The following is a 13,556-nucleotide window of genomic DNA, read 5'->3' on the forward strand; positions in this document are numbered from 1 at the left end:
CTGTCCGTCTTCATAGGAATTGGTCATTTAGGTGTTTGTCCAATAATATGCAGTTAAAATTTTATTCTTTGACCAGTAGGAGGCAGAGACAGATTCTGCAATCTCATGTTGAGATAATCATGTATGTTAAAAGGGACAGAAGTCATTACAAGATACCTCTCTCTCCTCTCTCCTCTGTCCTCTCTCTCTCTTACTTCATTTAACCTATGAGGTGCGAGGGGAAACAAAGTTACTTGTTCCCTCTTTACCAGAGGTTAACTGAGAGCAAGTAGTAGGACATCAACAAATGTGCAGGAATTTGCCCTCTCTTAATTTCCTGATGGTAGACCTTAGAACTAGTGAAAGAAACAAAAGTCAAGAAACATTTTTCCTACAGTGGAGCTATTCTTTCTAATCTTTCCACAGCAGTTATAAATATTGAACTACCTGTGGTATTTAGATAAAATGATCTTGCTTGACTTTTAATTCAATTAATTTCTAGTGATTTGAATGCCTAGGTTTTCCATTATCTTAACAACTAAGACTTAAGTATTTTGCTTTCTGTTGAACTATAAGGTGTGTGTGTGTGGGGGTGGGTGTGTGTGTGTGTGTGTGTGTAGCTAGGGAACATTTCTTCATATAAGATGGTGAACTTAAATGCTGCCTTATAAAATTAGATTTTAAATTTTTTTTAGAAGAGTCCTTTTTTTTTAAAAGATTTTATTTATTTATTTTAGACAGAGGGGAAGGGAGGAAGAGAGGGAAACATTAACGTGTGGTTGCCTCTTGTGCACCCCCTACTGGGGGCCTGACCTGGCCCGCAACCCAGGCATGTGCCCTGACTGGGCATTGAAGCAGTGACCCTTTGGTTTGCAGGTGGGCGCTCAATCCACTGAGCCACACCAGCCGGGGCAGATTTTAAATTCTTAATTTTGGTAGTATAATGATACCTACCTTGTAATTTTTTTGTTAAATGGAGGACATGGAGGCTGAAAAGAACATTACAAATTACTTGTAGAAATGCCTTACAATTCTATTAATGATTTAATATACTTGAGTTAGTAGTATGAAGTGAATGTGTTCTATAAAGAGGTGATTATAAAGAGCACGACAGAACACAAAGAGAAATTTTTACATTCTTTAAATTATTCAATATTTGTCCTTTTTAGCAGATTGTATGTGATCTTTAGTGCTAATCATCATTCTGGTCACCACCAGAAATATCTTCATCAAGTCTTCATGTATGATTTATGCTTCCCCCCTTCCCACTCCTTGCATAAGGATTAAGTTTAAAAGGAAAATCCTTGTAAAATAAGTGATTTTAAAAGGTACAGATCAAATTTGCAGAAGTTACTTTGATCGCAGTTAATATTTTCTGAGAACATGGTTAAGGCTTGCTTTTGCTTACTTGAGCTGCAAAAATCTATAAGGTGCTCCTGAAGTTGCAATCCAATCTTAATATTTAAAAATGCTAGAGCCACAGTTACAGTACTTTACTTTTGACTTCTCAGATTTTTGGGACACTATTTTAACCACTTAAATGAAGACAAATGATCTTAAGTCTTGATCACTCATTGACTATTTGAAGTTCTGCAGAACCTCCTTTGAGGGATGTATTCAGAACTTCTCCCATACTAAAACAATACAAAACAAAACCTATCTCTGCACTTTCCTCCTCCCCATGAACCACACTTTGTACCACTAGTGGACTCTGTAGTCGTAGAATTACCAAGATCTTCGGTCATTATCTATTGAAAAGGAGATTTTACTGTCATAGTGTTGCTGGTTCGAGACTTTTTAACCAGTAAAAGACCTTTTGATACAGAAATGTGATTATAACATGGAGTTTAACTGATGATTTCTGAGAGCATAACGGATTTTGCTTTTCAAGGGGAGGCTTGTGTTTATTGCTCAGGAAATGATAATATTTTAGCTGTTTATCTGTGTCCTGCCGCTGGCAGAAGAATGCTGGTAAGGCTGATCATTAATTTGCATTTGGATACCTGAAAACTCACAGACTTAACCTACCGTTTCCAAAAGAGTTAGAAAAGAGAGACAGGGTTTTTTTTTCTTTTCCTTAAATCATCATGTTTGGGGATCTCACAGAGTCAGGTCACTGCCTGAATTTCATTTTTACTACTCCTTTTTATCTTTTTCAAAGCATGGTTCTAATAAGTAGGGCGGGGGGTGGGGGAGTCACACTGAACGCATTCAGCCTGTGAAATATTCCACTTGACGCTGGAATTGCAGCTCCACAGGGGTAGGAACTTTGTTTTGTTCACTGCTGCATCCCCAGTGCCTAGAATACGCCATTCACCCCAAAATATTTGCCAAGTAATTGAATCTTCCACCACAACGAAGTTATGATAGGTGAATGCCTCTGTGCTTTTTGAACCTTCTTGTTTCTCTTTTCATTTATAGTTCACTTCAACAGCAGAAGTTTTAGAGAACTTGAGATTTGGGCTTCTGCTCAGGGAGTAAGACCAAGCCACAATAGCTTTATTCAGCTGATAAACGTTTGGGTTGTGGTTACCACTGGTGATTAAATCATCTTCCCACCATGGAATAATTCTACCCAACAATACCATTACCTTAGAAGCTAAATTTGGGAAGATCATATATTAGGCATAAATGAGGAAACTCTAAAGCTGAAAAATTTGCCCAGAGTAGAGACAGTTGAGAAGCTACTTCTTAATTTAACACCACTAAATTACTTTGCTTTGCCTCCACATTCAAGTTTGCTATGAATGCTTCTTAATATGTAGTGCATGTGTAAGAAAAGCCATTTCTTTTATATTGAAAATAAAAAAATTCTTTAAAATTATTCATTGTTGCCTTCTGAATGTTTTGAACTCATAATTATCCTGCATTTGAAAGTGAGGCAAGACTACACAAAAAATGTTCCATTGTTCTTTTGAAGTTAAAATGTACCCTAGCCAAAAATGTACTGCTTAACATACCCCCCCCCCCCAATCTTTAGTTTGGATTCTTTTATTACAGAAATGGTCCAAATCGGTATGCTTCTTTGTCCTTCTTATAGCTGAAATGTTAGGGGACACGCAGGTAATCACATACCTGTTTCATATAGGTGTCCATTCCTTCTTGGCTTTCTCAGGGCCCCCATGCCCTTCCTCTTAGTCATTACCTCATTATCCTCCATAAAGGGGTTTTGTCTTAGGTTCTCCTGTCTAGTGCAGCTTCACAGTGACATCCGATATTATCTATTTAATATTCAAGTATATTGATTTTTATTCTTTACGATGTTCTTGTAATAGATAAAATCCTATCCATCGTATAATGTGTGACTATAAAAGTTTTATCTCTTATTTCAGGTAACTTCAGACACTTTATTTCCCCCTCCTCCCCCTAGATAAAACTTAAGGATGACCATAATGAACCCCTGTCTCACCACACTGCCCTGGTTGTCTCTGTTCATTCATGTTTAATGTGTTTAAGACATTTGTAATTAGACACTTTAGGTTGCTTAGATTTAACATAACCACTTTATGTTTCTACCTCTTCAGTGTGAGTATTCAAGGTCACTCAAACATAATTGCTCTTACTTTCTGAGGTATACATGACTCAAATCATGGGGTACCTGCTGGCATCATGGGAAGGTAACTTGGGGTACCAGGGGTCTTCTTTCAGACTCGTGGCCTTTAGCTAGTAGTAAATAGTCCTAAGAGACATGGGCAGTTTTAAATTTTTGTTGGAAATGTTTCACAAATGACCTACTGTTTGCAACCAAGTAGATATTTGATTATGGCCTGGGGTGACAGTTGTTGAGAAGAGTCTTTGCAGCAGACCTTCCTGAACATTTCTGTTGTGTTGAATCTGCCTATCGTTCGGTTCCCCTCTTGGAACTTTCAACCTGTGGAAACTTTACACAAACACTTCTGTATTAATGGACTTCTCATATTTTTGACAAAATAAAGTATCAAGTAATTTCTAAAACATCAGGTGATTTTTACAATAGGTACGGTAATTTTCTTGAATTAAATCTAGCACCATCAATTCATTCTTACCCATAGACTTGACCTCACTGTTGAATTTAATGCCATTTTCTCCCTTACTATCTGCTGGCACATACATCTACTTGGGAGGCACCTTTAAAGTCAGCATGTCTTACTTAGTTGGCATTGCTTCCTTGGAAGCTACCCTTTACTTTTTTAATGATACTATCTTTTTTTCTACTTGCCACAGGCCTTAAGAATTTGCAGTTAAGTTCTGACAACTTGCTCTACTCTTTTTTTGGTCTATTCCTAATCAGTTACCAAGTTCAAGCAATTGATACTTTCACTTTGGTATGATCCTCTATATTTTCACTGTCTTGAAATATTAGGCCCTTTGCAATTTATATCTGAACTACTAGTCCAGGAACGTCATAAGTGACTTTCCCCACAGATCATCCTACCTGCTGCTTTCTACTGATTAACACCACCACTTGTGTATTATTATTCCCCTGCTCATGAAGCTTTTGGTTTCCTGCCATTGAATGACATCTAGACTCCTTAGCCTGGCATTCAAAGTCCATACTGGGGTCTTCTCTTTCTATTCTTTCTGAACACTCTCTTGATAGTCTGACCTATTTTCTGTTTCTCAAAAATGCTGTCCTTTCCTCCCACTGTGGTATTAATAGCTATCCTCTCTTGAATTATTCCTGTCCCTTCTTTCTCTTTACTTAAATCCCATTCAATTTGTAAGATCCATTTGAAATTCTCCGTTTCCTATGAAGCCTTCCTGGGCTGTCCCTCTGAATTCTGAGCTCATGCATATCATTGGATGGTTAAACTTGTAGTGCTCCGACGCTTCTTGAGTTGCAGTGAGCTATATGTCACATCATGTTTTGTGTGTACGGTAGTCCTCCTTTACCTGCAGTTTTGCTTTCTGTGGTTTCAGTTATCCATGTCTGAATTACCTGGGGTCAACCGCAGTCTAAAAATATTAAATGGAAAAATCCAGAAATAAACAATTCGTAAGTTTTAAATTGCACACAGATCTGAGTAGCATGATGAAGTCTCAAGTCATCCTGATCTGTCCGGCCTGGGATGCAAATTGTTCCTTTGTCCAATATATCCACACTGTACATGCTACCTGCCCCTTAGTCACTTAGTAGCCATCTTGGTTATCACATCAACTGTTAAGGTATCAGTCCTTGAGTTCAAGTCACCCTTATTTTACTTAATAATGGATCCAAAGCAAAAGAATAGTGATACTGGCAGTTTGGATATGCCAAAGAGGAGCTGTAGTGTGCCCCCTTTAAATGAAAAGGTGTGTATGTATTGGTAAAAAGAGTACCTATAGGGTTTGGTACTGTCCATGGTTTCAGGTATCCACTGGGTGTCTCAGAATATACACCCTCAGATGAGAGATTATTATACTTTTCTAAGTGGAATATGCCTTCACATATACTATTTTCTGTGTGAGTGTAAGTACAAAGAGACCCAACATCTGTTCCTTTTTTTTTTTCCAGTTGCAGTTTATATTTAGTATTCTGTATTAGTTTTAGATGTACAGCATAGTGGTTAGACAGTCATAGACTTTAGAGAGTGGTACCCCTTGATGTTTCAAGTCCCATACATACCTGGTTCCATATGTAGTTATTACAATATTACTGGCTATATTCCCTATGCTGTAATTTACATTTCTGTGACTATTCTATAACTACCCGTTTGTTTGTACTCCCTAATCCCTTCACCTTTTTCACCCAGTCTTCCAATCCCCTGCCCCTCTATCAGTCATCTGTTCTCTATATTTATCAGTCAGTCTCTATTTTGTTTGCTCATTAATTTTGTTCTGTAGAGTCCACCTATAAGTGATATCATACGGTATCTGTCTTTCTCTATTTCACTTAGCATAATACCCTTTAGGTCCATCCATGCCATCATAAACCAGCACCTATTCTTTTTAACAAATGTTTATTATTCTGAAGTAAAATTCATGGATAATATAATGTACCTACAGACATAACTTTAAAAATTTGATAATCTTAATATAAAGGAAAAACAAAAGGAAAACAGTTATATATTTCAGTATTCAAATATTCAGCAAAAATTATACTCTAGTAAGAAAAGGTCCTAGAAATTTACAAATCCCCGTTTTCTGCTGTATCCTGTTGTTCCTTCTTAAACAGTTTAATAAGACTAATCTTGATACTTAATATGGTTTGTATCTGAAGTTGCAGATTATGAATAGCTTTATTTCCTTTTCAGTACAATGTGTGGTTAATATGGCATGAGTTAAAAAATTTAAATTAAGAATTACTGGGAGCCAAAAATACTGCTTGTAAAATGGTTAGGACACTTTATTATTGCATGGTTAGGTCTCCCTTTTACGGGTCTTACTAAGTTAAAAAAGATAAGTTCTGAAGGTTAGGGAGATAATGCACTGTGCTGATAGACCCCTTCATTTTTAGGATTTGGATATTTTGTACAGTCTTACTCACATATATGACTTTATGTCATGTAATCAGTCAGTCCCAAAGGATGAGTTGTCTGCAAATACTGAGAGACAGCCTTACAGAAGGAATTAGGTTGATAAGGTCTTTTATTTCTGTAAAGGTCAGATTGCCGCCTAGTTGTGACAAGAATTCTTTGTATTTAGGATACACCCTCACCACCATTTGTACTTCCCCCGACCATTTGCTTACACATGAAAGATCCCTCTGTAGAAGCCAGTTCTGTGTTAAACTACCAAGTCTAAGTTTAGGTCTCTTGTAATTACAGTTTTTTCTTTTTAAATCTTCACCCGAGGATATGCTTATTGATATGAGGAACATTGACCTGTTGCCTCTCTTATGCATCCTGACCTACACCGAACCCGCAACCTAGGCATGTGCCCTTTATGAGGTTGGACCCTGGCATCTCCATTTACAGGTTGACACTCCAGCCAATGGAGCCACACTGGCCAGGGCTCTTGTAATCATACTTTATTAAACAAAGGTGTAGCTGAGAATCTGTCAGAATGATGCTTAATTGGTTGAGGAAAACCTTTAAATAGGAGTATCTGTAGGTTCCTGGAAAGTTCTGCTTGTACAGTTCTGCAGTTTCTAAAGGCATGCTGAGGTCTGATTGGGCCCATTTTGTGCAACTAAACATTCTAAAATCTGAGGTCCACTAAATAGTCCACATTGTAACAATTTAAAAATAATGTATTATCCTGACATTCTAACTTGTAGAGAAAAGTCTTGTGGGCAGATATAAGTGGTTTAACTTGATTCTTAGAATATTTTTCATTGTATAAAACTACTTGTTTTTCTTTTGCAGATTTCCTTGTGAAACGTTCCAGTCGAAAAAGTTCCTTGGACAAAACTTCATTTGGTAAGTTTGTTTTTTTGCCACATACTATGCTCACTGTGCTGTTTTGAAGCAGCTAAAACAAATTTACAGATACATTTTGGGGATCTGTTTGTCCATGTTTGCAATTATTTAGATCAGCTCTTATATTTTCACTTTAATGTTAAATCTTTAAACATGTTTTTTTTCCTAGGACTCAAGCAAGATTGTCTTTTTTCATATATAATTGTGCCATAATACAACATATTGTGCCTGGAAACTTATATTTAAGTGGAGATTAAATGAGTTGTAGCCCTGATCTTTTGTTTAAAATAGACAGTCCTTACCATGGAGTTCTTTTAAATTGAAACTTGATTCTTGTTTTGAATTTTTCTTGAGTTGTTGTTACATATTTGTATGAAAACCAGGGCCTCATTACTAGACTTAGTGGTACTAATCGGATAGTTAACTAGAAAAGCAAATTCTAAAAATTTGTTAGTTCTCTCCTCAGTGTGGATATTATTTCCAGAATACCTTTCACATTGTATGCTTTTATTCCATCTGTACTACATTCTCAGTCAAGCCACCTTTCTCCATCTCTAATGGTCTCCTGATTCTTTATTCTTTTTGTTCTTTAATCCAGTTAAAGAACACACAGTAGCCAGAATGATCTTAAAATCAAATCTTGTCACTCTGCCGTTTAAAACCTGTCAGTGGCTCCCCTGTCACACCTGGAAGATAGTTTATACTCCTTACTATTTACATGATCTTTATCTTATACACTTCCCCACCTTTAAGTTGGGCCACTGTTCTGACCCAGTACATTTTAGCTACACTAGTTTTTTTCTTTTAATCCTTCAAAAATGCCAGTCTTTCCTGTGTCAGGAACACATGCTGTTTGTTCCCTGTACCAGAAACTTGACTTGCCTTGCCGAGAGACCTTTTCTGACCACCTTATTATAACGTAGGACTCCCATAACCCTGTCCCACCCTGCTTCTGTCTCAGCATCTTGTTTGTTTCCTTCATCACATTTAGCACAATTTATAATTATTATTTTTTGTTTCTATCTTCTATACCGGAATATGAGCTCTTTAGTAAAGAAACTAGCACAGTGTTGTATCGTCTGACACATACTAGGTTCTCAGGTAGTTACTGACTGACTGACTGTAGTGCATGCAGCACACCGTTATAGAATCTCTACTTGGTGTAGAAATGGAAGTCCACCTCCCCCCATAAGATTCTGTTCTATTCCCACTCAATAGAGCCATTCTTTAAAGTAAGTCACTTGTGCTCCTGTGCTCACAACTATGAAAGCTGTTCTGGGCTCTGCTGCTTCTTTATTGTCCTCTCTTCCCTCACACTGGTCTGAAAGAGCTTACCTTCAATATTGAATCCCAAACTCCCTAAAATATCCTATATTCATGGAAGCTTAGCAAACCAGAAATGCTGGCTTTGCAAGAAAGTAACTTTTTAAGGCAACTTCTTAAAGATGATAGTGCTTTTACTAGCATGTCTTTAAGTTTCTAGTTGGGTATTCCTTTCCAACTCCTTTTGTTGTTTTTAAAAACCTGGTAAAGGTATTAACACAGTTTTGTGAATTTTCAGATGAGTTTAGAATATTGGGGAAATAACACAATTTTTTCATATTTTGCTAAGCCAGTTTGGTTCTCACAGATAGGAGGATCTATTTCAAATTTACAGATAAAATATTCCATAATACTCCAAGAATATTGTTTTTGTGCTTGCATATTGGTTTTAATTATTGCTGTATTATTTTCATCCATGGTCTATAACATTTTTCATATTACTAGCAACATTAGGAATGTGAGCCCTTAATACTTTTTAGCCCAAATAGGTTAAGCCCGGGAAGATTTTCACAAAGGCACATGGAGTTGCATGGAGAATTGGCTGGGTAATATTCAACTTTTTCTTGGCTGACTCTGGTCAGGTCTTTGGGTCTATGTATATGCAGTTCCTTTAGTAAGGGATTGACAACCGTATGACCAGATAGGAGGAAATTGCCAATTTTGTCCCTTTCTTCCCTCTTTTTAAAGATCCAGGCATAAAGGAAAGAAAAACTTTGCTACACACTAAAGAAGAGACGGGGATTTATCCTCCTAATCTGGGCCTCCTGTCATGGTAAGTAAATAACAAGCAAATAACAAAATTGGAATATGAACTGTTGACAACTAAGTGAACATTGATACACTTATAGGTACCCATTTTTATTGTCATAATAAATCATTTCACTTTTCCTTTCCCAGAACTCTCTTCTTGTCTTTCTTTTATTGTTTACTTAATAGTAATAATTATAGAGTATTTTAATGTATTAAAGCCATTTCATTTCTATTAACTCTAATTCTTGAACTGTAGGTTTCTTTTTTCTTTTTTTTTCTTTTTCCCTAGGGAAGCAGGACGAAAACTGTGTGTGTAGGAGAATTATGTTATGTTCATACACATATTCCTTACGAATTTACCTATCTGGATAGAAGCAATTCTCTACCTTCCCCATTCTGTTTAAGGAAGTATTTTTATCCCAAAGAAGGTGAACCAACTCTACACGTCTCTGCCTACATCGTTGACTAAAAAGAGCATTTAATGGGCATTTCAGTGACTTGTGAGCCATTTAAGACCCAGGCCCAGTCCAGGCAGAGAAGATGAAGCAGTGAATCAGCCATGTGTCTGTCAATCCTGAAAATATGTAAATAGTGCTTTAAAGCTTAAAAAAGAATGGTCCTCTGTAATATTGTCCTGCTTCTACCTTGTGATGTTTCCTAGATGCAAGCTGTTTAATGGTGGTGCACAAAGAAGGAATTGAAAAGGCCCTGTTAATTTCAAGCTTCATTAGGGACATGGGTGGATAGTGCTTTTCAAAATTAAAAACAAACTAAAACAGAAAAACTGGTTGTGCGGAAATGTCATATTGAAAGGAGGAGAAAAGTAACTGCTCTCATCTCAAGTTGGCCAGTTTTTTCTTAGTTTATGAGCATAACAACTATGCATCTTAGACTCAAATGCTGATGAACTTTTAATGTTATTTCTCTACACTATATTTTATTTTATTGCTTTTCCCACAGAGTTTTTAATGAATTGAAAAGTGTTTTCATAATATTTGTATGGTATGTATGCCAGTGCTAATGAATAGCAAATGATGAGCTTATTAAAGCTGCTCTGTTGTTCTTTATTGTATTCCACATAGCTAGCAACAATGTGATCTTCATCCTGGGGCTGCTGGGTAGGGTCTTTGGTGCCTTGCAGAAGGTCTTTATTGTGGGCTCTGGAGATGCTTCTTTGTACAGTGGTTGGGAGCAGAATGGATATGTGTATTTTAAAAATTTTTTTCCCATGAAGCAGCATTATAACACAGTTTTACAAATAACTCATTTATATTTCTACTGTCAAAACTGTGATTGTGTTCATTTCTAACTAGTCCAATGTCCAGATGTATATTTTCTATAATTGGAGTTAAAACATATTAAGTTTCTATTTTGCACCTTACTAAATGAATTAAAATTTTTCCCATTTTGATTCATTGATTCCTAATGCTCATTTTACTGCATGTAACATTTTGTAAGTTGAACCATTGATTTAATTAATGTTAATTAATATACTCTATTGTTTTAGCGTTAAGGTTATATGTCCTTAATCCTTATTTTTTTGTATAGAGAGTAAAAAAAGCACCAAGTTGGTCTTTTTTTCCCCCCTTTTTTAAAAAATGGGTACCTCTGGTTTGAGTAACATTCTCTCTCTCATACTCCTAAAGATTCTTATATGAAACCTTTATATAATAGGTTGAAGCCTGCCTGTTTTGGGAGGTTAAGCATTAGGAAAATATGTTTTCATGTCTTGTTATGAGAAGTCTCAAGCTGTACTGAGAGAATAGTATAGTGAACTCATATATGCATCAGGTGGCTTCAGTAATACATGGCCACACTTGTTTCTTCTTATTCCTCTTTGAATTGTTTTGAAACAAATCTCAAGCATTAAATCAAGGTAAACTGTATTTTCGATGTTCTTCAATACCAATCTTAAGAATAGTGATTGGAATTAACAGTGAAACTGATAAATACTTTCACTTTTACACTTTGCTAAGTGTTCTCATTTCACTCTTAGGAGTAGGTACAGTTTTTTTTTGTTTTTTTTTTTCCCCTAGAACCCTACTTTTGAGTTTAGTTAATATGCATTTTAACTTACCAGCAGTTTAAAGAAAAAAAACCATGTTTTAGAAAAACATTTATCTTTAATGTTGATTTCTCCTCTGAGGTGTGGGTTTACCTCTCTTACCTGCATAGTTTTTTGCCAGTAGCAGAAACTACCCTGAAACCATGGTTAATGATCTCTTTTAAAGATTTTGTAGGGAAACCCTGTGACCTTACGGAGCTGGTGGAGACCGACAGTGCCGGATTCCACAATGCCTGGTGTGCACAGTAGTACCAGGAAATCGACCAGATGGAATACATTCTTTCTAGTACTCATAAGCTACTGCTTATATATTGCTTCTTGGCCTTTGGCTAAGATGAAGTGTAAAATACTGCTTATAGTCTAGGAAAAATTAGTTTCCAAACCTCTTATCATGCCAACACTTGCTCGTTTGTTTCTTCCTTCCTTTTGTCTCCTTCCAGCTCCTTCTCTCAAGTTTGACCACCTTTTTACTTAGGAAATTCAGAAAGTGTAAAATAAAATTAGGCAGTTAAATCAACTTACATTAGCCAAGTAATGTTTCTTGAGTCACCATTCTTCTAGAAAGTCAACATGTAGTTTGTCCTAATGTTAATTAAATCATCAGGGATTAAATGCATTTTTGCATTGCTGGCCTAATTTTCAGTTTTCTTAGATTGAAAATCATTCATTTGATTTTCAGTTTTCGGTAGTTGTTTTGATAATATACATTGACCTGGATTAGCACTCAAGTGAATTTACCAGCAAAAATGAAATGATATTTTAGCTTCTAGTTCTTTTTTAAGCCTCTTACATAATTTCAGTGTGTAATACTTAAAGGTCAGTAAAATAGGTCAAGGAGTCACTTAAAGAAATACTGGGTACCTCTGTAAAATGAAATTGAAGAGGATGAAAGTTTAGGACATGTATTTATCTGAGTTAAAAAGTTAATGTGATGCTGAGGAAGGCATGTTTACAGTGTATTTTCATGTCATAATTTTTAAAAAGCTTTTGCCCATATTTTCTAGCATATTTTACCTATTTCTTATTGGTTCATGAGAAAACTCTTCCTAAATTTAAGATTCCTCAGATCTTTTCTCTTTAGTTCTAAGTGTAAATATTCAGTGTTCTTTTTAAGTCAAGAGCTACCTCTTAACAATGGAAATAGAATTATTATTCAGTCAAATAATATTGTATGGTGTCAGATGGGTATTAGACTTAAGGTGATCATTTTGTAAGTTATATAATGGCTAATCACTATGTTGTACACCTGAAACTAATATTATATTGTATGTCAACTGTAATTAGAAAGTTAAAAAAAGTTTTTTTAATGATACTTGAAAAAATGGCTAGTTCAGCTTGTAGGAAAGAGTTGCACAGTACTTTACCTTGAAACAACCGTAATACTTCAGCATGCAGCATAAATATTTCCTGTGTATTTCCAATATAAAAAAAAGATTTTACTTAAGGGTCAAGATTTAATAAAATTTATCATTTTTCTCCCGCTTTATCAAGGGCATTCTAAGTGAAATTGGTGCCACTGCCTTGATTGTACTAAGTTGCCAGCAGTTTTACCCACCGCTTCTTTTTGCATTGTTTGCATTGTTAGTACAAATGACAGTACAGTGGAAAAAAGACAGATAATGTCTAAGTATTATTGTGAAGGTGGTTTTGACCTCATATAGCTCCTGAAAGGGTCTCAGAATCTTTGGGCCTCACTTTGAGAACCACACTAGTAGAGTATTATGGTTTTAAGGTTAAGGTTGCTCTTTGGTAAAACCTTAAGTGTTATTTATAGGTAGGAAACTTTTCTCTTTTTGAGGAGGTAGAATTGTTGGAATTGTGGTAAGTAGCATATGCAGAAATGTCCATCCACTAACTAGTGATTTTCATCCTTAGTGCTGTCAGTTGAGAATCATATAGCTTTTGATCTTGCAAAGTTTGCTGTGTAAACAGATTACATCATAATTTACTCTTGGACTTTTCCATTATAATGCTCTTCTTTCCTATCTTCTTATATCATAAAAACTTATAATGTAGACGACTGCTTTTTTATACAAGTTATAATTAGTTCAGTTCAAGTGCCATGTAGATTAGAATTTATTGCTGCTTTTTTTTTTTTTTTTAATTTCCTTGATAGAAAT

The 13,556-nt window shown here is 35.7% G+C and overlaps 1 protein-coding gene across 8 annotated transcripts in view; it reads left to right on the forward strand.

Moving 5' to 3' along the window:
• MTMR3 (myotubularin related protein 3) overlaps positions 1-13,556 on the forward strand; it is a 121,051-nt gene that overhangs the window by 58,122 nt on the left and 49,373 nt on the right. For all 8 annotated transcript variants that reach the window (XM_054594257.1, XM_054594258.1, XM_054594261.1 and 5 more), the window contains exons 2-3: positions 7,245-7,298; positions 9,309-9,393. In XM_054594257.1, coding sequence (XP_054450232.1) covers positions 9,391-9,393 — 3 coding nt within the window. In that variant the 5' untranslated portion in view covers positions 7,245-7,298; positions 9,309-9,390. The remainder of the gene's footprint in view (positions 1-7,244; positions 7,299-9,308; positions 9,394-13,556) is intronic.

The sequence above is a fragment of the Pteronotus mesoamericanus genome, unplaced genomic scaffold (genome assembly GCF_021234165.1).
Source record: "Pteronotus mesoamericanus isolate MK-2021 breed Mesoamerican mustached bat unplaced genomic scaffold, CSHL_Meso_final scaffold_507, whole genome shotgun sequence".
Taxonomy (NCBI): Eukaryota; Metazoa; Chordata; class Mammalia; order Chiroptera; family Mormoopidae; genus Pteronotus; species Pteronotus mesoamericanus.